We start from the raw sequence: 25,583 nt of genomic DNA, 5'->3' as shown, positions 1-25,583 counted from the left end.
TTCCATAATTACATCATGCGCAGCTAAAGAGTGTGCAGCACCATTACACGCCCTTGGAAAATATACTACTTTTATATCATTGAAACCAACACAGATGGGATTTTATCTCTCTAAACATGGCAGCTAGAGGAGACAGATTATAATCTTCAATAGTAACGGCCTCCTTAAGCAGGGCAGAGTCAGTTTAAAACATCACAATTTGGGATCCCATCTGTGAGGTGATGATTGTTGTTCTTTGTCGAAAAAAAGGCGATGATTGTTGGATATAGCATAGCTTGCGCTTCAGCATATAGAGCATCTGAAACACGCTCCAGGTTGCCTGCTCCAGCAACAATAAGATTACCATCTGCGTTGTGGATCATGAACCCCCATCCTCCTGTATGAGATGTCTCCCTGAAAGAGCCATCTGTGTTGATCTTCAGAAGCTCGTCCGGGGAAGGAGACCATCTTTGAGCCTTCACACAACTCAGTTCCTTGGGCTTTTGTTTTTCCTTCATACAGTTGGACAAATGAAAGTTAATAGAAGAGCATATATCATAATAACCTCTAATTACTTCTCCTCTATTTGCCCTATTCCTCTGTTGCCACCAAAGCCAGAGTAACAAGATTACTCTTCGGCAAACATCCTCGTTCAGCTTTAGAATTTCTTGAAGTATGGTAGCATCAACAAACAAAGGATATTTGTAATATTTTGTCATACAATGCCATGAGTACAGCAAAAAAAAACACATTCTTGAAGTATGGTAGCATCAACAAACAAAGGATATTTGTAATATTTTTTCATACAATGCCATGAGTACAGCAAAAAGAACACATTCTTGAAGTATGGCAGCATCAACAAACAAAGGATATGATTGCCTGGACTCGAATCACACCCTTAGCCTACTCTTTACTTATCTTGACAGGATAATGATGGATGGAATCGGCCCACGGAGCGCCAAGAATACTGGTGTCGCTGGGCGACGTGATGCACTCCCACACGGCGCTGTTGCACTTGAAGCCAGACCCGAAGCCGACCATCCACACCCGGTCACCCTTACGCGCCCGTCCCTTGGCCTCGATGTACGCCAGCTCGTACCACAGCGAGCTGCTCGACGTGTTCCCGAACCTGTGAAGCGTCATCCGCGACGGCTCCACGTTCTCGTCCGACAGCCGCAAGCTGGCCTGCACCGCGTCGATCACCGCCCGGCCGCCGGAGTGCACGCAGAAGTGCTCGAAGGCCGTGCGGAAGTCCGGCATGTACAGCTTGATCCTCCTGCCCAGCGCCTTCCGGGCGATGAAGGAGAGCACGAAGAGCAGCTTCTCAGACGGCGGGAGGACGACGGACCCCAGCGCGGCGATGTTGGCCTTGAGCGTCTCTCCGGCGACGGGCACCAGGTCCTTGGACAGGTATATCCCCGTCTCCCCGTGCTCGTCCTCCTTGAGCGACGCGCACAGGTACGCCTTGTCCTGCGCGGCGGTGAGCGTCCGCACGATGTGCGTGAGACGGAACCGGGACTTGCTGGACCTCGACGTCGACAGCAGCACCGCCGCCGCGCCCATCCGGAACAGCGCGCCTGGCAGCAGCATCGTCCGGTCCGGTCCCGTGTAGTAGATGAAGGAGGTGATCTCCGTGGACACCACCAGCGCGTGTGCACCCCGCCGCGCCGCCTGCAGGAGGTTCCTCGCCACCTCCACGGACACCACCCCGGCGCTGCACCCCATCCCGGACATGTTCACGTGCCGGATGTCACTTCGGAGCTTGTACCTGTTCACCATCATGTCCGTGAAGTTCGGCGTCGGGGTAAAGCCGCTGCAGTTGGTGACGAGGATGTCGATCGCGCCGGGGCTTATGCCCGTCTTGGCGAGCAGGTCGTCGACGGTCCCGAAGACCACCTGCTCCGCCTCGTCGCGGCTCTCGCTCAGGCAGCAGCGCGGCGGGATATGGTGCAGCGAAGGGTGGAGGTAGGTCTGGTCGCCGAGCCCCGACCGCCGCAGCATGCGCGTGATGAAACGGAAGGTTCCCTCGTCGATGTACGGCGACAGGCGAGCGCTCTCGGTGAAGGAGCCTAGGGAGACGCGGCAGTTGGAGTTCGGCCGGCAGCAAGCGTAGTCCACCAGGTACACGCTACGAGGGCGACGCAGGAGGTAGAGGGTGGCCATGGCGAACGGCACGAAGACGGCTAGGAAGACGTGGACCTGCCGCAGGCCATGGAGCCGGGAGAGGACCTCGTCGGGGCCGAGCTGTGCCGCTTTGCGGACAAGGACGACGGCTGTGACAGGTATCACCACCACGATGAGGAAGTTGTTCACGACCACCTGGTAGAGCCGCTTGCTGACCATGTTGCTGATGAGGTGCTTGCGCTCGTCGTTTTGAGACGTTGGTTCATGTGTTGAGGACTTGAGGTGGCCGATCGAACTTGCGACATTTTAAAAGCACTCGAGACCCTTCCAATGCAACTGTTTTGGGTCGTGCTATTTTGCGCTGGCAGCCGGCACCGTCTTTACACCGTCATGGAGAAAATATTCTGATCCGAAATAACTGTACTACTGCTGCACTTGTCATGGTCCACTTAGAAATAAATGAACCACATGCTCCATTATTTCCAAATATTCCATCTTGCCAGAGTTTCTTTTGAAAAATTCCACTTATTATCTATTAATAAGAGTGAATTCCACTTTTTTTATCTGTAATTGTGTATTTGTGACACATATTACCCCATTTAATGGAGGTTCTACCAAAATATCCCATGGAGAATTTGAACACAGTTTTATTTCATTTTGCATTTTGCTTGTTTTTGTTAGATATATGATCGACGTGTTAGGTCAACCTGGCGCGGCAAAATGCGCAACACCGAAGGGCGTCATCGACAATCATCTCCAAACTCCTTTTGTCCATATGTTCCATACTCGTTGTTGTCCCAATATTTTTGAATCTTGGTCATAACCTCACACCTTGCTAACTGGACTCGCATAAGAAACTAGCATCAGAAGCTTCTAAAAGATAGACATTTTTTTACTCTATGAATAATTAGTGTCACAACTGCATACTAGGGGTAGAAGGTGGAAATAGCTCTACGAATATCATTGAGAGCAGTATAAGGAGCCCAAAATAATAAAATAGAAATAGGTCTATGAACAACCTAGTGACCACTACAAGCATAGAGCAAGTCCGAATGTGCACTGCCAGCATCAGTGTAGTAGACAGATATGAAATCGTCACTAAGACTCCAAAATACTAGTGTAACAGAGCAGCAACCATCACCAATGATGAGAATCGTAGATCAGGAGAGCTAGATCTACAATCACACCAACGAACATGAAAACTAACCGGATCCTAGGAGATTCGCCGGACACAAAGCTCCATACGCCTTTTCTACGGGATGTCGTCGCTGCCTTACCATCCCAAAGAAGACAAAGAAAAAACTAAAAAAAAAGAAACGTGAATCCTCCTACTGAGGAGATATCGGGGTCTGCTGCACCTCCAAGGCCTACAAGGCCATCGGAGGCGGGACGGACCGGTGGTAGCATCGCCATCTTTGCTTGAGACTTTCGTCAGGGACATTGTAGCAACAATTTTTTACTACAATCTAACAAATTTTTTACTACAATCTTTTTGTGCTACAATCTTTATGGAGTATTACAATCTAACAAATCGGAGTTTTTTGTGCTACAATCTTTATGTGATTTTACGGGATCTGCTAGAATTTGCTTGAGACTTTAGTCAGGGAGTATTGTAGTAAAATCACATAAATATTGTAGCACAAAAAACCCATTTGTTAGAGCAACTCTAGCAGATCTCGTAAATTCGCCGACTGTAAAATAACCGCTTTTTATGGTTTTCGTTCGGTTCCATGCGCCGATCAGATCCCGTATATCGATGATTTGATGCGAACCAAAAAAAGTACAGGCCTCCGAAAAAATCCCCTCCCAAACGGCGAATACACGGTTTGCGCGGCCGAACCGATGCGGCATGCCCTACACATCGCATTTTGGCGGGACGGAACATTCATCTCCCTTCCTTCCCACTCTTGCGACCTCGCCAACGACGAGTTGTGTCCCCACCACCTCCTCACCGATGCCCCAGGCCAGATTTGCCCCCATGTACCTCTCGGAGCACCCAGCGGCCGCTGGCCAGGTCTCGTGGCCTCAGCATCCGCCTCCTACTACTCCACCCGTGGTCGCCCATCCACCACCAACAGGAAGCGCATGGGCAAGCACCTCATCGCCTTTGGTGTGGCCCTGACTTCCCCGGCCGACCATGTTGATGCTGCCCCGGAGGGCGCGAAGAAGCCACGGGAAGGCGTGAAGAAGCCGGGGGAGGGTTCGAAGAAGATGCGGGAGGCGCGAAGAGGAAGCCGACCACTGTTCCGATGGCCCTGACTCTGCCAGCTAACGGGATCGTCAGGTCGCATGAGCATGGCGACGCCGCCTTCAACATGTTTGGCGCGCAGTAGGTATGATGCCGCCGTCGTTCATGGAAATTCTAAACGATTCCAAGATGAATATTACGGCCTCCAAGGGGAGATCATTTACCCTACAACATTGTTGGAAGCTACTAGAGCATACGGAGAAGTGGAAACTGAGGGACCAAGAGGCACCACCAAAGAAGGGAGCTTTGCTTCTTTTGGTTGATGAAAGTGATGAAGAAGGAGGTAGGAACAAGGGAAAGCCGGAAGGGAACAAGAAGGCAAAACAGAGGATCAAGCTTGAAGCTGATGCGGCAAACTTGATCGAAGAGTTCGTGAAGTCAAAGGAAAGCATGACGCTAAAGACTTTGGAAGCCAAGGCTATCATGACTGACAAGAAGAATGCGATGAAGCAGTAAAGGTGGTAAGCAATTCATGATTTGGAAGAGAGAAAGCTAGGACTTGAGGAGAAGAAGGCGTTGAATAATCTCATTGCTGAGGCGAATAGGACGATGATGATGGATCATTCCACCATGGATGAGTTCACTACAGAATGGTGCCATATGAGGAGGCTTGAGATCATTTCAAAGAGGAGGCAAACCCGTGCTGCCTCGCCAGCTACATTGACTCCAGGTGGAGGGGGAGGCGGAGGAGATAGTTCTTTGGCTACGACGACTGCCGGCGTCGATGGAGGTGCTACCGGTGACGTCGGACTTGCTTGAGCTTCCTTCTATATCGTGATGGTTGATGAGTGCGTAAAAACATGTTTTCGCATATTTTGGATCATTTTCTTTGTGATTTGTGAAATAGTCTCTTTTGTTGTCGAAACTGTCAAAAATCTCCGATGTTTACAGATGATTTAGTGCACGGCGGCTCCGATCTTCCTTTTTTTACAGTTCCGTTATACGGGATCTGATCGGCGCTGTCGTGCATGCGCTCGGAGATCGTGTGACCGTGCCCCTTACTCGCGAGTTTATGGGCCGAGAAGTAAGGGATCCACTAGAGTTGCTCTTAAGTGAGATTGTTCCAATTCCTAATTTTGTGCCCAAATTTTGTTCTTGCCCTCCAAGATGGTGTATGAAAGCCTCTAGTCACTAGAAAACAACTTATAAATCTAATAATCGTGGAAGAAGATTTTGGTGGCTTCAACCCATGATTATTTTTCCTGAAGTTAAGGGCTTTTTCACCTAAAAGCATTTGTGTCGATGTATGTTGATCTTCTACTGCAGTTCCGGGAATCTCTCTCCCTAAGTTAGACATTGTTTCAGACTAGGCTTAAACTTACATCTCACAGAGACAATGTAGCTGAGAAGTGTGGTGTTCTTCCATAATGTTGTTGCATATGTTTTCTTTCAACACGAGCAACAATCCCTCAGTATAGTGGTGCTATAATTAAACAATATTTCCATTGCGTTTTTTAGTTCAAAATGTGTGCTAATGTCCAAATAGGGAAATCCAGCACTAGTTTCCCCAACATTTTCTCTTTTGAAGGTATTAACTCGGTTTAAATGTCACTTTCTTGACATTGCCGATCTTAAACTCGGTTGTGCTTCAAGATATCATTACGCCCAGTATTATTCTTTGATCATCACTGTTAAACCCCTTTTACTAGTTGAAACTAGATAACAGCATAACATGCCATCATATTTGCTTAAAAATAAAACATGACATCACATTATCCCAGCAATCTTTGGGCACAGCGAAGCGCACAGATCCTTCTAGTACAATACCTATCTTCAAGGAAAAAGTGGCTCAGACATGGTCCTCGCTTGGAAGTTGGAACAATTACCCAAGGAGCATTTTCGGATTAAGTATGTTCTATTTAAGTTGGAGTTTGTGGATGCCAAATAGAAAATCTTTATTACAAGGGAACGATTTCTGGATAGAAAATTCATAAAGAGAAGTCTAGCTCTTATATATAATTACATTACACATGTAGACAGAAAGCCTTCTTCGAGCTCACAGAGGCTGCAGGTTGCAAGCTGCCACGGAGTCGATTATCCAAGCACTTGTCGCAGCTTTGCCACCGGAGGCGCATGCCAGCACCTGGGCATCATCGGCCTGTCTGCGGCACTGGTCAGCATCAAACTTCACCTTCTCCTGATTCTCGAGGCTGTACACAACAATGACAGGGGAGCTGTCATCAAGCAACTTCTGCTGGTCTCTTGAGACAGGCTTCCGATGCAGAACAGTGCCACCGGCTGCAATGACGAGGTCTTGCAGGAAGCCTCTGTAGGACTTTGTGTAGTCTCCATGGAGGTAAAACCGCATGCCATCGAACAGCTTTGGTTGCTGTATAATAAATGGACAGTTAACTGAATGTTGTAGCATATACCCATGAGCAATCATGCTCAATAGCTCAAGCAGACAAACAACTTTATTCTGGTCCTTGAAGCTACGATCATGCTGAATTGGCAGTTTCAGGTATATATACAACAAATTACTTCCACTACACATATAACAGTACAGTATATATAACAGTGAAAGAAATTACCTTCTTGATTACTCTCTGTCTTCCTAATCTGGGACCTCCTGTAACCCCATGAACATCAGTAGCGACTTCAAATTTCGTCTCATCAACAGGTTCCATGTGATCCATGCAGGCCTTAACCCCTACATTATAAACTCACCAGTCAGCAACAAAGGTCATCAATACCAATTCTGCTCAGATAGGGCAGTCATGAGTCTGCTATCCACTTACAATCGATGGAGACGATCCATTTGCCGTTCAAGATTGCCATCAGAAATTTTAGTGTGCGCTTGCAAGCACCAGAGAGGTCAGTTGATGCAATAACATGGGTAACACTAGGACCCCAGCTTGTGGAAATAGGCAGGCCGGCTAATTTCGCGAATTCAGATACAACTCCCTGAGTAATTTGACCATTTTGTTTCAGTTAAAACTCATACGGAGATAATATCATGTATCTGATCAGGGAAATAAGATAAACATCATAAAGTACCTTCTCGGCAGCAGAAAGAGCTGAACAGCAGAGAACCCACTTCTGTGTTGAACCAGATGGCCATTTCCAGTTATTTTTGCAATCTTGACTAGATTTTACCTGAGATGGACTGCAAAAACAATTGTGCCTCAGTAAGTATAATAATATATTTGACAGTCTTACACCATTACTTGACTATGTTTCATAAGCATGTTCCAGACATACCATTTTGGTGCTATTATCCTTTTGGATTGCTTTTGTGGCTCAGAAATTTCATTAGGCAACTTGGAGGACTGATGCAAAGGGCATAGCATCACAAAGTTTTCCTGACAGTGAAAGTAATACATTGGAGCTATAAGGTGCCAATTTCAAACTTTGAAAAATGTCAAGGAATTATTCTGGTAAACTTGAAATTACTAGTTCCAGGACACAATATACTTGTTTCCTAAAGAAACATAATATACTTACATTATCCCATCTACATTCTGGGATCAATTTAGCACATGTGAAGTGGAAGCTTTTCCGACAACTCTTGTCAAAGCATCCAAGCGCTGCACCTTTAACTCCACAGCAAGCACATTTGATCCTTTTACTTCTAGTTAACTCAGCCATAAGATTAAACACGGAGTCATCTTCAAAGTAAACATCTGGAGCCCTGTGGAGATTAAAAAGGTATAATATAAATTAGCTAAATATACCGAGAATAAAAATATTTTGCTACAATATAATCATGTGCTAGAAAGGATGACAAACCACTCCGTGCAGTTCTTGTGAGAATGTATGACATTAGCCCCTCCACTAAGCTCTGTGGGAACTTGTTTTCCATTATGGTAGTGAACCATCTCACCAGACACCTTCAAGAAAATAGAGACATTCGCCGTCAGTAGACCAAGGATTTGGAACTTCAAGAAAAGGCATTTGAAAATTATCTGAACATACCTCAGTGATATCAACAGACTGGCAGAAAGCACAGCAAACCTTAGAGACAGCACCGTTACATTTCTTCAGGAAAGTATTGCGCACAGGGCAGGCTTGGAGCTTTCCAAAGTTAGTAATCACTGAACAATCTATTTGTTGAATGCCTTCTGCACAATTGTTCTTAGCAGATACATCCATTACTGAAGGAGCTACATGTATTGCCTCATTACTTTGGCATCTACCACGTAAAATGCTTGATGTACTTCCACCAATGTTTGATTTCATGCTAGTTCCAATCTGACTGTTCATTTCTCCAATGGACTTGCTCTTTTTACTTTTACCATCTAAAAGTTTGTGTTGGGTGCAACTTCTCATGAAACCATGGAGTACTGGTGTTTCAGTTTCGTTTCTAGAACCATTAATAACTCTTATCTTTTCAGCATTGACACCATTGGGCATTTTTCTAACTCGCTTACTACTTGGCTCATAGTTAGTTTCTGTAGTCTCAACTGTACTCATCCCTGTTGTTCCCAGCTTCCTTGCACTTTTCTTCTGCTGACTATTTTTTCCCTTTCTCTGGTATCTTTCTGTAAGTTGTTCATCATGTGCTTCAGTCTCCGGACCATCTTGAGGGAGAAATGTCTCTGAAGAGTTATAATTAGAGCAAGGAAATAGATTGATGTTGTTAAAAGCCTTGCTTCTTCTACTTGAAGTATTATTCTCTGTGGTACTGTTTTTCTCACATGACTTTGCAGCAAGATGTTTAGTACTATTTGAATCTTGTTGATTGGGATCAACTTCTTTTATGCTGACCTTCAGATGATCGGGCAACTTTGCCTTCTTGCTGTTCCTACCTTGTGCCTTCTTTCTCTTCTGCTTAATTTCCTTAGCATGGACAAGCTGAGCTGCATTACTTGCGTGATCTAACCTTTCAAATGAACAACTAAGCTGTATATCTTCCTCATCATGTGTTTCTGATATGTGATCTAGTATATCCTTACATTTACCCTATAAAGTCAAAATTGTTGAATAAAATACATGCTCAAAATAAAAGAGGTGCAAATCATAAGATTATCAAGAAAGAAAGAATTGATTAAAGGTAATAGTCTCTGGCCTCATGTAGCAAAAATACCTGCTTTTTCGATGGAGTAGAACACAGCTCCGGAGAGCAAGGTCTCTGGGTCCATTCGAAGATTTCACTATCAAAAATTTGTGGAACCCCAACTTTGCTCTGCAACTCAAGTAGCTTATGGTAAGGAAAAGTTCTTTAAGGCTGGTCAGCATGAAATTTAAAAATAAAAATATGTTCAGAAAACATACATTTGGAGTCGTATTAAGAGGTGTTTCATCTTCAGAATCTTTAATATCACTATAACAAGGTGCATTGTGGCGCAAGGGTGTGGCCAGCGATAGAGGTTCACTTAACGTTTCAACAGTGCCAATTACTTCATCCTCTCTTTCCCTCAGCCAAAAAAACGGTGACAATGAAATGCCTTCAGATTTATCAGAAGCCAATGCTTTATCTTTGCCTTGAGCATCTTGATTCAAATTATTCGTTGGCTCTTCAGGCTTCATGATCTTCCGAGGCCTCACTGGTGTCTCAGATTCAGGGAACGGCGTCACATGTATTCTCTTGTTTGTAGAGAAAGAGGACTTTTTAGTAGGACGAGATGCAGAAGCCACAGTAGGTTTCGTTGTGTTTGCTTCCTTCTTTGATGTTATCTTCTTCATTTGCACCGCTGATTTTTTAGACCTTTTGGGCCCTTTCTTGCTGTCGGCAGGTTTCGATCCATCTTCAAAATCAAGTAAGAATAAGACTGTAAGCTTTAAGATTGTAGAACAATTGTCCATTTTTTCCAAAAGTTGATTTCAGTTTTAGAGACAGATGCCCAGCCATACAGCAGACAGCATGCTGAAATTAATACAACATGTGTGGTACGACCCAACAGGTGGAAAATATATACATAACTAATAACCTGTGTCACTGTTGACCACTTCCACATATGCTAGCAAACAAAAGAACTGATGCTGCGTCGCAAAATTACCTGCAACTTCCACCGCAGAAGTCACCTGTGTTGAGACCACATTAGTTCCTGTTGCAGCCTCCATGCTTTTCAAAATGCCAACCAAATTGTCCATGTGTGGTGATGGCCGTATTTCTACAAGCAAAACCAAAGCTTTGTTATAATGCTTCTGTGCCAGATAAAAATAAGGCGATTACATCAGAACTTCCAGAGTTACAGTAAACACCAGTGCATCAATATCGTGGTGGAAAAAGAGTATACTTTTGGTTTTTATATAGCTATAGAAATATTGAACTTCGGCAAAGTAAGCATTCCATCCATTTTTACATTACATAATTCTCAGAGCATGGCAAAACAATCCCGTATCGGATATAGGTAGGTCCATTAATTCAGAACTTCTAGAGTTACAGTAAACAGCCAGTTCATTACTTTCTGTGGCAACCAAGCTTTCCATAAGATTAGTTGTAGCGATGTTAGTCATGAACCCAAAAAAATCCCTAAAATCAGATGAGTTGAGGAAAAATAGTACTCCATCCATTCCATAATTCTTGTTGTGGTTTTAGTTTAAAAAATTAATATTTATTAAGTATAAAATTTAAAAGTTCAGTACTCCCTCTGTTCCATAATCCATGTCGTGGTTTTAGTACCCATGAACTAAAACACGACAAGAATTATGGATCAGAGGGAGTACTGAACTTTTGAATTGTATAGTTACATAAATATTGATTTTTTTTATTAAGTAGGCATTTCATCCGTGATTCCGTGTTAACATTACACAATTCTCAATGAGAAGGTTAAGCATCCGTGATTCCGTGTTAACATTAGACAATTCTCAGTCAGAAGGTAAAGCAGTTTTTTGCAAGCGCAGCAAAACAATCCCACTCATTTGCGGTCCAGCAATTTCTACGCAACACATAACTAATATAACAACTGAAGCAGGGTCAGGCGACAACTATGCCACTAACCTCTTCGGCGGAACGGGACCTTGCACACAGGGCAGCTGGAGGAGGATTTCATCGACTCCATGAGGCAATCGCTGCAGCAAGGAGGGGAGGGGACATATGAATCAAGATCGGAGAGAACCATCCATGTTATAACTTTAAAGCGAGGTCGAGACGGATGGGGGCAGGGAGAAGGGACTCACTTGCAGAAGATGTGATTGCAGCTGACGGATACCGCGGATTTGAGCAAGCTCAGACTGCCAATACAAAACAGATATACCAGTTAATTCACAAGGAAAAAATCAGTCAAGGTGGACAAGAAAATGGATGGATCGAAGAACTGATGGGGACAGATCCAGGTGTAGAGCGCCGGTGAAAAGAGGTAAGAAAGGCGGCGGGCGGCGTACCAGATCGGACACTTGAGCTCCCGCCCCATCTTCTCGAGGCTGCCCATGTCGGCCATTCCGATCGCTCGGTCTCCTCGGGTCTGGACTATGGAGTTTGTGCGGGGCTGGGGTGTTCCGGATTTGTGAGGACGAATCACGAATGGGGGGAGGAGATTTCGGGGGAGATTTATGTTGGCGGGAGTTTTCCCTCCAAGGTTTCTTTTCAATTTGGTTTCGTGCGTATCTTCTCCCGGAAGGAGCCGGGCCACCGGCTTCGCGCCGCGGATAGACTCGCCTTGGTCCCACGTGTGCCTCACGTGGCCTTGCCTAACTGGATTTGTTTTCTCTCAACCGCTTACTTTGAAAAAAATAAATCTTATAGCATCTCCACTCCAAACTCGAAACACCGACATGAGATTCGGCGTTTGATCTCCACTCCAAACTCGAAACACCGACATGAGATTCGGCGTTTGCTCGTATGGAGGACACCGGCCATTCTTTTAATTATAGGGAGGAGTATGGAACCAGTTATAGCCTCTATTTTACTCCCTCCATTCCGTGCCTATAGTTTTTTGGCACGGAAATTAGCACAAGAGTGTTCTTTACACAAGACCCCCTAGATTAACGATTTGAGATCAGAGTAAAATGAGAGAAATCAGTAACTTCCTAAATTAACATAACAAAATCCCACAAATCTCTCTGGTTGACTCTCCATATATGTGCAGCCAGGTTATATTAAGGAAATAAAAACATTGCCTCCTAAATCTAAGAAATCTTTGGGATCATGCATTAGGAATATCAATTAATTGTTTTCTTTTTGTATGGATTTTTTTCACGCATGTCGTGTGGGAGCTGACCGGTAGAGGGGGGCAATTGAAAAAAAACCAAGGTACGACCTTATATTTTGAAACAAATGCCAAAAATCTATAGGCATTATAGAAAGGAACGGAAGGAGTATCATTTTTTGGTGTCTCGTAGGATGTGTGACTTGTTTTCGTTGGGTGCGGTGTTAGCCGCCGCACTCGGTTGCCCTTATAGGTTGGGGTTGTCCTGGAGGTACCAGATAAATAAAATTTTACGCCAGCGCAAAAAATGTTTGTAGGAAACACAGCTAGGGACGTTTTCTGTCTTTGGCGTTCCTGTTTTGGCTATTTAGGCTCCTGGGAAGTACGAGTGAAGATGCTCTTAGCTAAACTAAGTCACTACGGTCCAAGAGCCCCACCATAGTGCACACGGGACAGGAGGAATAATTGGGGCGGATTTGAGACAAAACTACAAAGCTAACCTTCTTTTGACAAAACATTTCAGATCGGATATATGATACTCCCTCCCTTCTCTTAAATACAAGGCCATTATTAAAAATACAATTTTCAAGGTCATTACTTTTTCTTGAGAAGAACCGATTAGATTTCTCCCTCGTGCAACGTTCTTAGTAATAGTTGCATGTAGCCATAGAGACATAGACAACCACAAGCAACAAGTTTAATTAGCTCGGAACACAAAAAGTCCCCAACACAATTAGTCGTGTTATTTATTACTTAATTTTATTTTCTTTGTATTTGGAAATTGAGATAGTGGTCTTATATACAAGAAGAGAGGAAGTACTAGCAAGCTTCGACACATTCTCAAAAAAAAAAAAAGCTTTGCGCCATTGCTATGAGAGGCTTATGGTGTCAGTGCGGGGTAACGTTGAGCGTTCCTCGTGGGATAGATCATTGCGGCCCCTTCCACCTCGACCGATCGATCACGTTGAGGATGTTTGTATGATCAAAATAAGGGCCACGAGCCCGATGTTCACCTCACCCTTATCCTCAGAAGAATTGCCCCGCCTCCATTCACACCCGCGTAGCGGAGAAAGCACCAACAACACCGGAAGCCTCTACCGCACCATGTCCCCATCACTCGAGCCAGGGGACTAGGAGGAGTCCTCCACCACGAGGCACCAGCAAGGAGAACATTGCAACAGAGTCGCTGGACAAGACGTCGGTCGCATCATCACCATGAGCTTCCAACAATGCATTCACCCTTTGCACCTCCGACGACACGAGCGTGTCTTGCATCTTTAGGGCCCCATTTGCAGCTCCATCGATGGCATTTGAATCTCGTAGTGGCACCGCCGATGACTAATTATAGCATCGTAGTCCTCCATTCGTAGCTCCGACTGACAAAGGGTTAACCTTGTTAATGCCCATGATGATGGATTTGTGTTTCTAGGAAGGAGGACACTGGCGAATCAACAAACCAGTCAGCCAAACTAGGTAGCCGACGAATATTATTATTTAGGGCGAATCGTCGAGATTGTATGATGTAGAACTAGGATTACAAGGTGTCTCGTATGATCTAATCTGTGCCCTCTCGGTGGCTCCTCACAGTTCTCATATAGCGGGCTAGGTATCAGAGTTCACCTGGAGATCGAGTTACAGTATAAGTCGGTTCACCCGATATGAGCTTAACCTTCCTAACATGATATCTTCTTATTCTTCTGGATTTCTTCGTGGGCTTTCTTCTATTCCTTCCTCAGCTTTGTACCAGGGATGACAATAATTAGGACCCGATATGGCATACCTATGTCAGTAGCCCCCGAGACTCTACTCGAGTCGTAGACTCGGGTGGAGTCTCGAAACATTCGACTTCTTCTTTCTTTGAATTTATTTCTTTGACCTCTTCTTTCTTTGATTATTTGAAAAGCAATATTTCATTATTTCTTTTGTAGACGAATATTTTAATCATATGGATATTGGTAAACCAACTTGATGCATCCGAACGGATCGGGAATTAGTTAATTGCCTGAGCAAACGCGGGAAACCTACTTCAAACTCGCGTCCCCGGACACGAATTAGAAACCTAGTGTAACTCAGCTCGTGCCGTGGAGGACTTATCACTCGCCGATCGCCCAAATCCGTTCATTCGTAGCTCCAGCGACCTTCGCTCGGGCCGCAGAGGACTTATCACTCGCTGAGGCATACCCATGTCACTGACGATCTTCGCTTGCAACAACATGGAACTTCATTCGTAGCTCCAGCGACCAACCGAGCACCACCACAGCGAGGGCAGGCAAAAGGCGGTGGGGCGGCAACGGGTGCATGCGTTGGTGGTTACATGATCTGAAGGCAATGGGGAAGAAGAGTAAAAAAAATAGGACGACAACGATGGCGCAACATCTTGCGTAGAGGGATGCGGCGCGGTCGCAAGTGCGGGCATCGGCCCCGCCATGGATTTAGCTGAGGCGGAGGCACTAAAGAAGAAACATTGGAAGGGGATTTTTTACGAGCAAGGATAAGAGGGTGAGACGAGCGAAGGAAGTTGTGGTGGTCCTAGGGAAAGTGTTGGCCTTATCATCTCCTCTAGAAACTGGCAGGATGCATGTCGCACACTAAGCCCCAAGGAGACGTGAGATGGGAACATTCGGAGGGATTGGAGTATTTTCTGTGCTAAATTATGTTGTTAAGTTGCAATAATAGTAAACGAGGATCATTAATTAGGTCAGCAAGATATAAGATGTATGTCGAAAACGAGGATCATTACCGGTTTATTAGGTAATATGCACTTCAAGAATAACTTTAAACATTAATTTGGTCAGCAAGATATAAGATATATGTCGAAAAAATCATACCATTGGAAATATCTTTTAAATATGAATCCAATGGTATTTTTCGTGACTTTTATCTCATATTTTGTCGACTAAATTAATAAAAAAAATCTCTAAGTGCATATTATCCTTGTCCTAATAAACTAGAATCTCAAAGCACAATGGCCGGTGATAAAAACATCCACATGCATACGTGTAAGTATAAAATCCACTCTTAAAATGAAATTCTCTTGCATTGTCGTTTAAATCATCTTTTTATTGTATGTACCCGAACGGTGTAGCTTTCTGGAAACAGAGAAACAACACATTCAGCCCCGTTCGTTCCCGGCCCATCCATTTTGGCCCATATCCAACGCTGTTGCCATCGCCATATCCTTTGGCGTCGTCTCCCTTCTGGCAATGGCCGTCGCCGTCGTCGCAGGCCGGCGAGACCAGTCCTTGAGCTTCCCGGTCTCCACTCCAGCTGCCTTCCTCGCACTCTAATTTCCCGCGCCTCCTCGCGCCCTGCTACTGTTTACATACTAGCTGCAGCGGAGCGGAGGGAATCCATCACATCTTCTCTCGGTAAGCGGTGAACCCACTGTCCTTATTGCTAGTATTCCGAATTGGATATATATTAGCACATCTTCCATTGCATCCTCCTTGATGTGGCAGTACAACTGATCTGTCTTTAATTGGATATATATTATGTATGGGCTGCTGGTTCCGTTTGCGCACTAGGTGCTCGGCAGAATGACGCCAACGAACTCTGCCTCTTTTTTCAGTCCTGGCAGTCTCATCCTGAATGAATTCCACTCGTGCAGGTGCTCGCTGTACCATGTGCTGTGAAATGAGGCCGCGGTTCGGGTTCGGGTCCACCGCACGGCGCCGCATCTGGCCTGCCCTCTGCTCCTCCGCCAAGAAGCTGCATGCCGCGGTGCCGCCAGCTCCACTGGTTGCGAGGAAGAAGAGCAAGGTCATCGTGATATCGGGCCCAACGGGCGCCGGGAAGAGTAGGCTGGCGCTGGAGGTAGCCAGGAGGCTCGGGGGTGAGATCGTCAGCGCAGACTCGGTGCAGGTCTACCACGGCCTTGACGTTGGCTCCGCCAAGCCATCCGCCGAGGAGAGGAGTCTGGTACCGCACCACCTGATCGACATCGTGCACCCGAGTGAGGATTACTCGGCCGGGACGTTCTTTGACGATGCGAGGAGGGCTACTCAAGATGTTCTTGACAGGGGCTGCGTGCCCGTCGTTGCGGGAGGGACCGGGCTGTACCTGCGGTGGTTTATGTACGGCAAGCCGGATGTTCCGCGGTCATCCGTGGAGATTGCGTCAAGTGTGCGGTCTGAGCTTGCTGGCTTACGGTGGGAAGATGCTGTGGAGCTGGTGCTCCAGGCTGGGGACCCCAAAGCTCGGGACTTGGACACAAATAACTGGGTCAGGTTGAGCAGAAGGCTTGAGATCATCAGGTCATCAGGTTCCCCTCCATCTGCATTCGCCTTACCGTACAGCTCATTCCAGGAACAGCAGCACAATACAAAGCTGGCTGATTCCCCGATGGACTGCCAAGTGAAGGAACTGGATTACGATTTCCTATGCATTTTCCTCGCGTGCCCACGTGTCGAACTCTACAGATCAATTGATTTGAGGTGCGAGGAAATGCTGGCTGACACAGGACGAGGCCTTCTTTCAGAAGCCTCATGGCTTCTTGATATCGGTTTGCAACCAAATATGGACTTCGCAAGCCGTGCGATGGGCTACTCCGCAAGCCGTGCAATAGGTTACAGGCAGACCATGGAGTACTTGTTGCAGTGCAGAGAGAACGGAGGCAGCAGCTCCCCACAAGAGTTCTTGGAGTTCCTGACCAAGTTTCAGCAAATGTCTAGGAACTTCTCAAAGAGGCAGATGACATGGTTCCGCAACGAGAAGATTTACCAGTGGGTTGACGCTTCACAGCCTTTTGAGGCGATTGTTCAGTTTATCTGTGATGCTTACAATGGCGTTGAAGAGATGGTGGTTCCTGAATCACTTGAAATGAAAAGGGAAAGTTGCGTGCACAAAAGCAATGATCTCAAAACCTATCGTTCAGAGAACAGGGTGTTCCTTGGGGAGGAAGATTGCCGTCAAGTTTTGGACTGGATTAGAAGCACACAGGGAAAGTGAGGTTCTAGTTCTGCTCACTTGTCATACCTTTTTGTTATTCGACCAGGAAATTTTCCGGCTATAGGAAATTAATATTTTAGAGATTGCCACAGGAATTTCAGTTCATACTTTTAAATTCTGTCTTCATCATAGATCAATAAAAAAAGGTTATTTCAGACTGTATGGAATGGAATTATAAATTGATAGCCCAATGGCGTTTCTTGGAAGTCTCTCTCTCTTTGTAGTTTGGATGTATCTTGAAAGTCCTTCTATGTGGCAGATTGCATATCAAATAATACTATATAACTCATGACAACTGGTCAAAGAGTCATAAGGTTTAATGAAGACATGTGCTCTTGAACCCTTTCATTAGATCTTTCAGTCACAAACTATTTATATAATTAGTTCTTTTGACTGATGATTAGACATTAATCAAATTGCAGCAGTTTCTGTTAGTACCGCATAAGTTTGACAATGGTGTATCTGTGCCTACATTTGCACATAGCTAATTTTCAGTTCTGCGCATTAGAAAAGATACAAGTGGAGGCGCACTAAAGTTTGAAGTTTGAAGAAACACAAATAATGTTAGCTGCAGGTGTTTTGGGCTCAAACTGAGGAGAATGATGGGGACACGCCGCTAACTTTAACTTGATGGAAGTACCAACTTCTGCCTTTAGAAATGATGATGCAAATCCTTTAAGAGCAAGCAGAGTACTTGCTGCTTCACATACCTTTCTTGAAACAAATGTTTTACTTATCTTGGAAGGAAAAAAAGAGGGGATCATACTGTGTACCTAAGATAGTACAACATTGCATGCCATATAGACCATATAGCTGCATGATTAGCTGAACTTGAAGACATATTGATTTCTTTTTCCAACAAACATGATACTGCCAGATATGGCTTTTCTCAAGTCAAAAAAGATATGGCTTTTCTATGAAGTGCTGAAGAAGGAAACTTCTCTTATGTACTACTACCTCCATCCTAAAGCTTAAGGCTTATATTATTTTTAGAAAGTCAAACTATGTCAAGTTTGATTAAGCTTTTACCAAAACCATTAACATGCAAAATAAAAAATTAATATCATTAAATAGATAATGAAATATATTTTTGCATGGTATCTACAAAATATTATATTTGTTGATAGATTGTTCTAAAAGTTTGGTCAAACTTTACTTGGTTTGACTTTTCAAAAAAATATAAGCCTTAAGCTTTGGGATGGAGGTAGTATATGCATGTTTTTTTTTTGGCTTTTTCTATTGTTGCTCTGTTACTTGGATCTGATTCCAGGGGGTTGTTCATTGACTGCCTGGCTAGTTAAACCAGGTCCAAGTGCAGCCTTTACAGAAAAATGTACGACCGACAACAAATTTCATTTGGCTGAAGCTAAAGGCAGCCTTTGCAGCTTTCTCTTAACTCAAAACCGCAATCATTAGTATTTCAGCATCACATGATTCTCATAATATTCTGTGGCACTTAGTTTGATCAGAAACAGGAACATGAAGCCCCGAAAATGTAGAGCTATCGTTTCATTAAAAGCCGAGATAACTTGGAAGTTTGTACAGCCATAGTTCACAGAGGATACAAAGGAGAGAAAAAAGAGCAAATGCAACAAAGAAAGAGCAACATGACTGCAGCAAATGGACCTAGCACAGGAACTCAACAGAATTCAGTCTGGCCACTCCTTGAGCCTTCTCTTCCCTTTTCGTTCTGTTGTTTGACAATTTCTGTACAATTTCTCATAACTGAAAACCTCAATGAGCAAGTCAGAATCACAGGGCTCCAGAACAAGATTCGCATCAAGAAAATTGTACAATTGACAAAAATCATTCGGTTACATAGCCTTTATAGAATTCCTTCCTCATTCATTCACTGGTGCGATCAGCATCACATGATTCACATCATGCATTGTAGCACTTAATTCTATCAATATGGAGTCCCAAAATTGTAGATCCTCACTGGAACTCCGATCATTTCTTGTGCAGCAGAACAAGTACTGGAGCAACTGGTCTGTTAATCATTTCAAACTTGCAACTCACCCATGTATCAACAGGCAAGCTTGATGCAAATGATTCGACAATGGCGAGTTCATCCCTACACGCAAGAAAGCAGAAAAGGTAAATGGATCTAGTCTTAAAATGATATTTGATTAGAGTGTACTGTTGAATGATAAGTTTCTGCTTGACATGTACAAACAGGTATATAATAGATAAGACATTTTAGCAATTATCAATCACTGAAAAAGCTAACAAAGAGCGCACACTTCAACATATTATTAGCAGTTGCCAACTGAATATTACAGTATTACCTTCCACCTAGATGCCCAATGTAGACAAGGACACTTATGAGTCCCCCTGAGCTAACAATTCTGCTGGCAGCTTGCAATGCCAGCTCAGTTGTCTTAGGTACTGTGACTATTGTTTTATCTCCTCCTGGAAGGTATCCCAGATTGAATGCTACAAGACTAGAAATACATGGTCAGGATCATAGCTACTTGAACTGCCGATTTCAGGATACTGTTTTGCTGAACCACAGAACTGAAATACCAATGAAGTAAAAGGAAAAACTTGATCACCTGACAGGAGAATCTTTCGGAACAATCTCCTCCATTCTACTGTGACATATCGGAAACAACTTGACTAGCTCCATCTGCAGAAAAAATATATAGGATTCAGTCAGCACACAGCACAAAGTGAGGTTTCATGATAATGCTGGCAGCGGGACTTTTTTCCCTCTTCCTCTTCTTCAAAATGGTAAGGTCTAGGTAGAATATCACAGTGAGAACATTTAGACCGAGAATATCGGCAAACTTATGTGAGTATTGCTACAAAATCATTTCCACTGCTGTTCATATTTTTTTTTGAATCTCATTTCTCAAAGGGGATGGATAAAACAAGCCACATTCAGTAGTCCAGATTACTCCAGAATCAAACCAGAAATTCTTATTTACGTTTCCTGCAGTTGCTTCAAATGCATACCTCTTGGCTATCAACAGCCATTTTCAGAAAAGAGGAGGTGCTATCTATCGCGGTATCTTGGATGTCCATCCCATAGACACGCCCCCACCCACTTTCATCGGCCACCATCTTAAGCAAAGCAAGCGTGTCGTTGCCATTCCCGCAGGTGGCATCAACCACTGTATCTCCTTTCCGAACAATACTTCTCCAGACCCTAATCAGACAGAAACGTAACAGTAAGTAACACCAAGTAACTCCAGAGCTGTAAACACCGGTATATACTTATCATCGGAACAAATTCTAGTAGTACAAAGAAATCCACACGGACCGAGTACTTCGAGAGCTGTAAACAGGTATATACATATCACTAACACGGCACTGAGAATGGCACAGTCCTGGAAGGTGACTGATTCAGCTTGAAAACCTCATGGACTGAGACTCATGCGCGTAATTTCAGCAACGGGAATAAATCGGGAGTTAGTTTAAGCAGTAGGCCGAGAATGGGGGGATTAGTAGTACCTACGCGTGGGCTACCTCGGTGGCCTTGCGCTTGCCGGTGACGAAGCCCGCCACCGCCTCGTCCACCCCTGCAGGAGAAAATCCCGTCCCTTCCATGGTTACTTCTGTCTCGCCGTCACAAGGCACGCATCAAGAAAAGGGGGAGGATGCGATGCTAAACCTGGGGCGACGAGCGGGTCGGCGAGCTGCGCGGACGCAGTGCAGAGGCGGCGCCGCCTGGGCAGAGCGAGCGGAGGCGGTGGATTGGTGCGTAGGAGGAGAGGAGGTGGAGTTCTGGGGCGGCGGAGGAGGAGCAGGGAGAGGGGTGAGCGCAGCAGCAGCGGCGGCATGGCGGCGGCGGCGGCGTCTGAAGCCCGTGAGGATTGGTGGTGGTGGCCTGGTACTGCACACGCGGGCATTCTAGCCGGTTGGAACTGCAGGGCGCCCGGTGCGATCGTGTTCGTTGGATCGGAAATCGGCGTTCCGGATTACGTTAGCGGAGCGCCTTGGCATCATAAGAAAAAACGGAGAAACAAGGTTCAGACTTCAGAGAGAGAATGCTCAAATGAGCTGATGATTCCTGGTCGCGTCAGCAAATTTGTACCGTCAGAGATTGGACGTCGTCCTACATTCAATTTTAGAAATTCCCTGACCACATTCATTGGAGGACTTGGTTAGCCTCCTCCCCGTTTTCCCAAATTCGGCAAGTTACTGTGAAGAATCATAACCAAACAGCCTCAGAGGTAGTTTGGAAGCCAGGCTTTCATTTCGTTTGTATCATTTGAAATGAATACATGTATTCATTTCATTTACATTGTAATTTCAGAAATATATACTTGTTTGGTTGCCACAGGAATTGCAAATGACAGCAAAATTCAATATTGAATGTGTAGAGGCTTCCATAGAGAATTGCAAATGACAGGTTTCAGCTTGGAATCATGTTTACCCATGGAGTCATTTTGCTGGAATTCCTAAATGAAATGACAGCACAATTCTGTGGCAACCAAACAGCCCACCTATAGAATTCCAAAATGAATTCCAGGATTCCAGACCAAATGATGGATACCAAACGACCTCTCACTGATATTTAGCAAGCACACCGCCCGTGTTGAATGAAATCTACAAGCGTGCACGGCAAATTAAGCAAAAAAAAAAAGATGGACAGAGTTCAGAGTTGCTCAATTTCACCTGATGAATCAGATGTTAGAACTAAACAAAAAAAAAAGATAGACAGAGTTCAGAGTTGCTCAATTTCACCTGATGAATCAGATGTTAGCGACGACCCAAAATTGTCACTGAGCGTTTCATCATCACAATGTGGGGTGAGAGAGGCTCGAACTCTCGACCTCAGGATCACGCGAATTTTTTTTAAATAATACACTTTTTAATATTAATTCCAGGAATAATAGCCGTTTTGAGCTAATTTCAGAAATAATACACCGTCCGGGTGGGGGAACCCGAATTTACAAAATCGGGTTTGAGGAACCCGAAATTAGGAAATCGGGGTTGGGGAACCCGAAAAATAGATTCTTCTGCGCCTTCTGCGCCGTGATGGAAAAAAGAAAAATAAAAAAAGCATAAATCGGGGTACTAGAACCCGAATTCTAAAAATCGGGCAAGATGAACCCGATATATAATAATCGGGCAACTTGAACCCGAGTTCAAAAAATCGGGTTTATTGAACCCGATTTTCTGCCCAGCACGAAATTTTCCCGCCTTTTCGCGTTCGCACCGCCGTGTTTTCCTCCCGCCTTTGCCGCCACCCTTCCCGCCACTTCTTCCCGCCACTCTTTCCCGCCATCATCTCCCGCCACTATCTCCCGCTAAATTTTCCCGCCACACTGTTGAATTTTTGCCTATAAAAGCAGGCATCGCTACTCTGGATTGCACAAGTTCTTGTATCTCTATTTTATCCCGTTTGCTCACTCTTAGCCATCATGAGTGTGCCGTGCTCTGACCAGGAGTTTAGGCCGGTGAAGGCGAAGGCTGCAAGTTTACCCCCGGGTGTGACTGCGGAGCGTTGTTGGTGCGGCCGTGTTGCTAAGGTTAAGCAGGTGGAGGATTTCTCCGACTGGTTCGGCATGAAATTTTTCATGTGTGCGAGCTATGAGCATGATCCACCCCGTAGTTCAGCTTCGTCGTCCACCAGGCCGCCGGTATGTTTCGACATAATTGTATGTTGGCTTAAATTTGTTTGTGAATTTGATTTAATCTTACTGTTTGTGTTGTAGTCTCCCCCGCCCCTATGCAAATGGTTTCACTGGATAGACACGGAGCAGCCGGATTGGGCGCGCGAGGAGGTTGAGGAGAAACAGCGCCGTGCGTGGGCAACGTTCTTTGAGGAGGAGCGTTGGGAAAAGGTTCGTGCTAATGAGAAAGCAGAGCGAGAGAGGCAGATACAGAAACTAAGGGCGGAACAAGCTCGTAACCGAGAGGTGAATCAGAAGAGGATGGATGATGAGGCTGCACGTAGGTTTGCAGACGAAGAGGTTCGCAGGGAGGCTCGTGAAGCGGAAAGGAAGAGACTAAGGGAAAGAGCTGCTGAAGCGCAAGCGGCAGAAGAACGCGGCGACAAGTCTGGAAAATGGCCACGATGGACGCAGGGAAAGTAGTGTGATGTGTCGTATTACAAATATTACTATCTCCCTCTATTTCTTCCCCTCCCACGCCTTCCTCGGTTGCCTCGCCCACGGTTAGCCGCCGCCGCTGCAGCTGCTGGGTAGAAAGTGGGACATAGGGGGTCCCTGTGTCCAAATTGGTTGCACAGAAAACATTGCCTAGTTGGACCACCCGCTTCTGCTTCATCCATATCATTTCTAATGCGCCTTGTCTCCCGTCGACCTCTGTTCGTCCGCAATGATCTTGGGTCAGGGATGTACCGTCTTTCATTTGGTATCACCGTAGTAAAATTTCCCACAACTCTGTATCCGACCATCTCGCCGGTCCAGGTGTGCAGCACAGCCTCTTTCGCGTAATATGGAGAGACGAAAGAGATTGAGTCCAGCCCTAGTTGCCTGGTAGCTGCCAGCACATGGGAGCATGGAAGGTGAAGCAACCTCGGTTTGTTGCATGTGCAATCACACGATGGCCATTCTTCATTTCCAATTCTGACCTCATGTGTTCTCACCGCATTCACACAACCAAACTTGTCGGTTGGTAAGCGCACCTCAAACCTCCTTTCCTGATTACCGATGGCCGTAATCAGTGTGTGACATACCCTTCTCCATCTTGACATCCATATATTCCATAATGGCCTTACGAGAAGGAGTGTTTGGATTTTCAAGCATATGCTTCAAAGCCAACGCCCGTCTCTCTTTGAAATAATTCATAGTGCCATATAAAATACCCTCCACAAGGGCTGTCAGCGGCAATGCCCTATTTCCCCTAAGCACGAAGTTGTATGACTCAGCTAGGTTGGTAGTCATCACACCATACCTAGCTCCATGTGTGTCATGCAGCAAAGACCACCTTTCTAATGGCTCGTGCTCTATCCACTCTGCAAAAATTTTAATCCGTCGTCCGTGCCTCCTTCTAGTATTGGGTGGGTCAAATCCGGGCAGGTCACATAGCCCAATAGGATCCGGCTCGGGGCCTCTGGAACCTGTGTACCCCTGTGCCACAGCTGCATGAGCTGCTACTAATGCGGCTCGGGCGGCTAACTTTGTGCCGCACATGGTCCTTAGTGAACTCATCCAGCTTGCCGCGGAGAAAAGTGTACTTGCATGCTTGATTCTCGCTTGCACAACTTCTTGAACAGATTCATAAGACCCTTGCTCCTAAACTGCGAGAAGAAATTGGCCCCAGTGGCGCATGCACCACCTACTCGCATATCCTGCCATGGCGTCTCTTCATCAGGTCCGGCTTCTACCGTAGTCTTGATAGCCGCAAGTATACCGCATGCCTGTCATGTAGCACGCACACATTTTCGCGATCTTTCACTATCGATTTTTTAATCGCTCGAAGAACCATAACCAGCTAGCGGTGTTCTCGCTCTCAACAAATGCAAATGCGAGAGGCACACATCGATTGTTGCCATCCACTCCAATTGCTGTCGTAATCTGTCCCTTGTACCTCCCAGCTAGAAAAGTTCCATCTACACACATCACCGACGACGGTGCATGAAAGCCTCGATGCATATGCTTTGAATACGAAAAACACCCTCTGCGAACCACGACATTAGGGAACTCGGTATCACAAAGTCTTGTATGTCCACATGGGTGCCGGATTCCGGTCCTTCAATGTGTGCGGAGACGGACGACACCGTCATAAGCATCATAGAAGGTCCCGAATCTGTTCTCCAAGGCCGTCTCTGTTTAGCCCTCCATGCCTTGCCATATTCAATTACATACTTATATTGAAGGTGAACTCTATTCTGGATGGCTTTAACCCCCATTGTCGTATTCTCTACAATCTCCTTGTAGAACAAAGCGAGCAATAAGAGTGGATGTAAGGTTTCGGTGATCCTTCAACATACTCTTACGGACACATGTGTGCGGCACGAAGTCGCTCACCACCCATGTTGTGTCATACTTCGGACAGTACCCATGCACCCTTGATGGACATCTAGCATCGCTGCAGACCAATGTCAAGAATTTCGACTTGAAACGGTGGTTACTAATACCCTTTGCGTGTTCATTGCCCACCGAGTGATTGCTTCCTGCAGATGTCTCTTGTCGGCATATCTAGCACCAACCGAGATGGTGTTCATGCTGTACTCCCGTGCGAGAATCGTGCCGATCATCGACTATCATTGCCTCCGACAAATCATGGTTCCAAGAAGAGGGGATCGGATCCGCCTCTTCGTTATCATCTGAAGTATC

The 25,583-nt window shown here is 45.4% G+C and overlaps 5 protein-coding genes across 5 annotated transcripts; 2 read left to right on the top strand and 3 right to left on the bottom strand.

Moving 5' to 3' along the window:
* Nucleotides 1-661: 661 nt before the first annotated feature.
* On the bottom strand, nucleotides 662-2,391 carry LOC127327243 (3-ketoacyl-CoA synthase 5-like). Its single transcript, XM_051354019.2, has one exon. The coding sequence runs from the start codon at nucleotides 2,320-2,322 to the stop codon at nucleotides 883-885; it is 1,440 nt and encodes a 479-aa protein (XP_051209979.1). The 5' UTR covers nucleotides 2,323-2,391; the 3' UTR covers nucleotides 662-882.
* Nucleotides 2,392-6,024: 3,633 nt separating this feature from the next.
* Nucleotides 6,025-11,795, bottom strand: LOC127327244 (protein BREAST CANCER SUSCEPTIBILITY 1 homolog). The gene is made up of 14 exons (XM_051354020.2): nucleotides 11,618-11,795; nucleotides 11,414-11,467; nucleotides 11,235-11,305; nucleotides 10,291-10,404; nucleotides 9,566-10,038; nucleotides 9,378-9,476; nucleotides 8,267-9,253; nucleotides 8,081-8,181; nucleotides 7,796-7,982; nucleotides 7,553-7,653; nucleotides 7,349-7,457; nucleotides 7,090-7,255; nucleotides 6,883-7,001; nucleotides 6,025-6,680 (listed from the first exon to the last, which is right to left on the bottom strand). The coding sequence occupies exons 1-14, from the start codon at nucleotides 11,671-11,673 to the stop codon at nucleotides 6,348-6,350; spliced, it is 2,970 nt and encodes a 989-aa protein (XP_051209980.1). The 5' UTR covers nucleotides 11,674-11,795; the 3' UTR covers nucleotides 6,025-6,347.
* A 3,719-nt stretch (nucleotides 11,796-15,514) lies between these two features.
* On the top strand, nucleotides 15,515-17,534 carry LOC127327245 (tRNA dimethylallyltransferase 9). The gene is made up of 2 exons (XM_051354021.2): nucleotides 15,515-15,749; nucleotides 15,989-17,534. The coding sequence occupies exon 2, from the start codon at nucleotides 16,003-16,005 to the stop codon at nucleotides 17,326-17,328; it is 1,326 nt and encodes a 441-aa protein (XP_051209981.1). The 5' UTR covers nucleotides 15,515-15,749; nucleotides 15,989-16,002; the 3' UTR covers nucleotides 17,329-17,534.
* A 1,262-nt stretch (nucleotides 17,535-18,796) lies between these two features.
* On the bottom strand, nucleotides 18,797-21,229 carry LOC127327246 (tRNA (mnm(5)s(2)U34)-methyltransferase, chloroplastic). Its single transcript, XM_051354022.2, has 6 exons — nucleotides 20,945-21,229; nucleotides 20,789-20,852; nucleotides 20,287-20,479; nucleotides 19,884-19,957; nucleotides 19,617-19,772; nucleotides 18,797-19,402 (listed from the first exon to the last, which is right to left on the bottom strand). Exons 1-6 carry the CDS (start codon nucleotides 21,180-21,182, stop codon nucleotides 19,279-19,281), a joined length of 849 nt encoding a protein of 282 aa, XP_051209982.1. The 5' UTR covers nucleotides 21,183-21,229; the 3' UTR covers nucleotides 18,797-19,278.
* A 904-nt stretch (nucleotides 21,230-22,133) lies between these two features.
* Nucleotides 22,134-23,390, top strand: LOC127338402 (uncharacterized). Its single transcript, XM_051364522.2, has 2 exons — nucleotides 22,134-22,919; nucleotides 22,995-23,390. Exons 1-2 carry the CDS (start codon nucleotides 22,701-22,703, stop codon nucleotides 23,373-23,375), a joined length of 600 nt encoding a protein of 199 aa, XP_051220482.2. The 5' UTR covers nucleotides 22,134-22,700; the 3' UTR covers nucleotides 23,376-23,390.
* The last annotated feature ends 2,193 nt before the right edge of the window (nucleotides 23,391-25,583 follow it).

Source organism: Lolium perenne, chromosome 1 (assembly GCF_019359855.2).
Source record: "Lolium perenne isolate Kyuss_39 chromosome 1, Kyuss_2.0, whole genome shotgun sequence".
Lineage (NCBI taxonomy): Eukaryota > Viridiplantae > Streptophyta > Magnoliopsida > Poales > Poaceae > Lolium > Lolium perenne.
Note: the sequence above shows the minus strand (reverse complement) of the source record. Positions and strands in the feature narration are given on the sequence as shown.

What these genes read in the sequence shown, in the direction of transcription:
- LOC127327245 (XM_051354021.2), top strand. Translation starts at nt 16,003, where the DNA reads ATGTGCTGTGAAATGAGGCCGCGGTTCGGGTTCGGGTCCACCGCACGG.
- LOC127327243 (XM_051354019.2), bottom strand. Translation starts at nt 2,322, where the DNA reads ATGGTCAGCAAGCGGCTCTACCAGGTGGTCGTGAACAACTTCCTCATC.
- LOC127327244 (XM_051354020.2), bottom strand. Translation starts at nt 11,673, where the DNA reads ATGGCCGACATGGGCAGCCTCGAGAAGATGGGGCGGGAGCTCAAGTGT. An exon ending in GAGCTCAAGTGTCCGATCTG is followed by an intron (nt 11,468 to 11,617) that starts GTACGCCGCCCG and finishes TTGTATTGGCAG; the next exon opens with TCTGAGCTTGCTCAAATCCG. An exon ending in CTCTTAATACGACTCCAAAT is followed by an intron (nt 9,477 to 9,565) that starts GTATGTTTTCTG and finishes CTTGAGTTGCAG; the next exon opens with AGCAAAGTTGGGGTTCCACA.
- LOC127327246 (XM_051354022.2), bottom strand. Translation starts at nt 21,182, where the DNA reads ATGCCCGCGTGTGCAGTACCAGGCCACCACCACCAATCCTCACGGGCT. An exon ending in CGACCCGCTCGTCGCCCCAG is followed by an intron (nt 20,853 to 20,944) that starts GTTTAGCATCGC and finishes TTTCTCCTGCAG; the next exon opens with GGGTGGACGAGGCGGTGGCG. An exon ending in CCGAAAGATTCTCCTGTCAG is followed by an intron (nt 19,773 to 19,883) that starts GTGATCAAGTTT and finishes ATGTATTTCTAG; the next exon opens with TCTTGTAGCATTCAATCTGG.
- LOC127338402 (XM_051364522.2), top strand. Translation starts at nt 22,701, where the DNA reads ATGAGTGTGCCGTGCTCTGACCAGGAGTTTAGGCCGGTGAAGGCGAAG. An exon ending in CGTCGTCCACCAGGCCGCCG is followed by an intron (nt 22,920 to 22,994) that starts GTATGTTTCGAC and finishes TTTGTGTTGTAG; the next exon opens with TCTCCCCCGCCCCTATGCAA.